Genomic DNA, 2,029 nt, shown 5'->3' on the forward strand with positions numbered 1-2,029 from the left:
GGGGGTTGTTGTTTTTTATACGCCCCTATCTACACACTTATGATCATCTGAAGACGCACATATGGCCTTATATAGTTGCGAGGGCCGTAAAACCTCTACTAAAACTAAAAAAACTAAGATCATCTGAGAGGTGCTGTGGAAGGATTTGATATAGATCTGATCTCAGTCTCAGCGGAAAGACCGAGTTACTCGATAAGAATTCTCCCTATTCGGGAATCGAACTTGAGTCTTCTGTGTGCGAGAGCGAGCTCCTAACCGCTACTCCATAGACGATCATCAATATACATTTTTTGAAATAATTTTAGTAAGTGTTTTACGGCGCTCGCAACTGCATAAGGTCATTATTGAGCGTACAGGACACACCAAACATTTTCAGTTGGAAGGATATTTTTTTAATTTGCCCGGGTGGTGGCCGAAGCCTATTCTTATTTATTTTAGACCACCAAGGAATCTGTAACGTGCACAACTTGCACACGGGACCTCCGCGATTTTTCACCCTTGTCCGAGAAGCGTCCGTTTTAGAACCTGCAGTTTTGACATTCTTTCCTGACATAGTTTCTGTCTGTCGTCACTCGACTTATATAACTGTGCGTCCAGGTGTTGATTAATAATAATAATAGCAATGATCATAATAACAATGAAAATGATAACAATATGATGATGATGATTAAGTAGTAATATAATTAGGGTTTTAATAATACTGATGATGATGATGATGATGATGATGATGATGATGATGATGATGATGATGATGATGATGATGATGACGACGATGACGACGACAACAACAACGACGACAATGATAACGATGAATACTAATAACAATAATAACCTGATGACGATGGTACCCTGCCCTCAGATCGAGATCGCCTCCAGCCAGTCCCACAACTACAGCCTGACCGCCTCGTGTGCCCAGGGACCGTGTGAGAGCAGCTACGTCATGGAGAACGGTGGCGGGAACAGCAGGTGTGTCTGTGGTTTGTTTGTTTTGTAGAGGTTTTACGGTGCTCGCAACTGCATTAGGTCATATGAGCGCGCGGGACACATTAAACTTTTTCTGTAGGTAGGAAATTTTGAATTTAACGTGTGCAACTTGCACAGGGGACCTCCGAGATTTTTCCAATTTTAGAGATGAAAATTTTTCGGACAATACCCGGATTCGAACCCGGAACCTTTGAATGAGAGGCGAACACATTAACCTCTTGGCCACTAGAGCCCCCAACGTCGCTTTTGACGCACTATTTAGATCACAAGTGTCAAACTCTAGGTCAACCCCCACCCCCCTCCACCAGAGCAGTGCTACTGGCTCAAGTTGTCTTTAGGCCTTTCCGAAAAAGGGGAGGTGTTAACATGTTCTTATACACAGTAGAATTGTAAATGTGCTGATTTATCAATGTCGTGCTCATACTGTGCCGGAACAACAAAAGAGGAACTGCAGCCTTTTTTCCCCTCATCCTTACTATGGTCATTTTTTCTCTACTTCTGTTGTGTGTTTGTCACTCTCTTGTGAACTGCTATTTCCGGGGTGCCTTGATAGCCGAAGCAGACTTTGTGCTGTTGGAGCTAGAGAGGTGAGCAGAGTAAGCCTGATTCCCCGTTTGGACTTCTCTGTTGACAGCCATCCCTTGGAGCTCGTGTGACCTTATGCAATTGCGAGCACCGTAAAACCTTACTAAACTAAACTTAACTTAAGGCCCGGAGGCCACGTTCCGTTCGGGCAAACAATCACAACCGGCCTGAGAGAGAATTTTAGACAGGCTAGAGTTCCGGTGAATTTCCGTGACACAGAAGCTTACTTCAAACATGAACGAACTTGTTCAAGAAAAGAATTCAGACTTATTATAATAGCTGTGACAAAAATAGCACAAGAATGGACTATAGTTTCAAAAAGGATTTCATTATTGGAAGTGAAATGTTATAGAAGGACTCTTAGAATATAATAATAATTGCATTTATATACCGCATATCCCTGCTCAAGAGCTTGCTCTATGCGCTTTACAACTATTATTACCCCAGCAGACCCTCTGAG

At 42.7% G+C, this 2,029-nt stretch overlaps 1 protein-coding gene across 1 annotated transcript in view; it reads left to right on the forward strand.

The window, feature by feature from the left end:
• Positions 1-2,029, forward strand: part of LOC101845479 — a 12,598-nt gene that overhangs the window by 5,745 nt on the left and 4,824 nt on the right. Inside the window, exon 4 of the mRNA XM_005102748.3 lies at positions 860-966. Coding sequence (XP_005102805.1) covers positions 860-966 — 107 coding nt within the window. The remainder of the gene's footprint in view (positions 1-859; positions 967-2,029) is intronic.

Source organism: Aplysia californica, unplaced genomic scaffold (genome assembly GCF_000002075.1).
Source record: "Aplysia californica isolate F4 #8 unplaced genomic scaffold, AplCal3.0 scaffold00338, whole genome shotgun sequence".
Classification (NCBI taxonomy): domain Eukaryota; kingdom Metazoa; phylum Mollusca; class Gastropoda; order Aplysiida; family Aplysiidae; genus Aplysia; species Aplysia californica.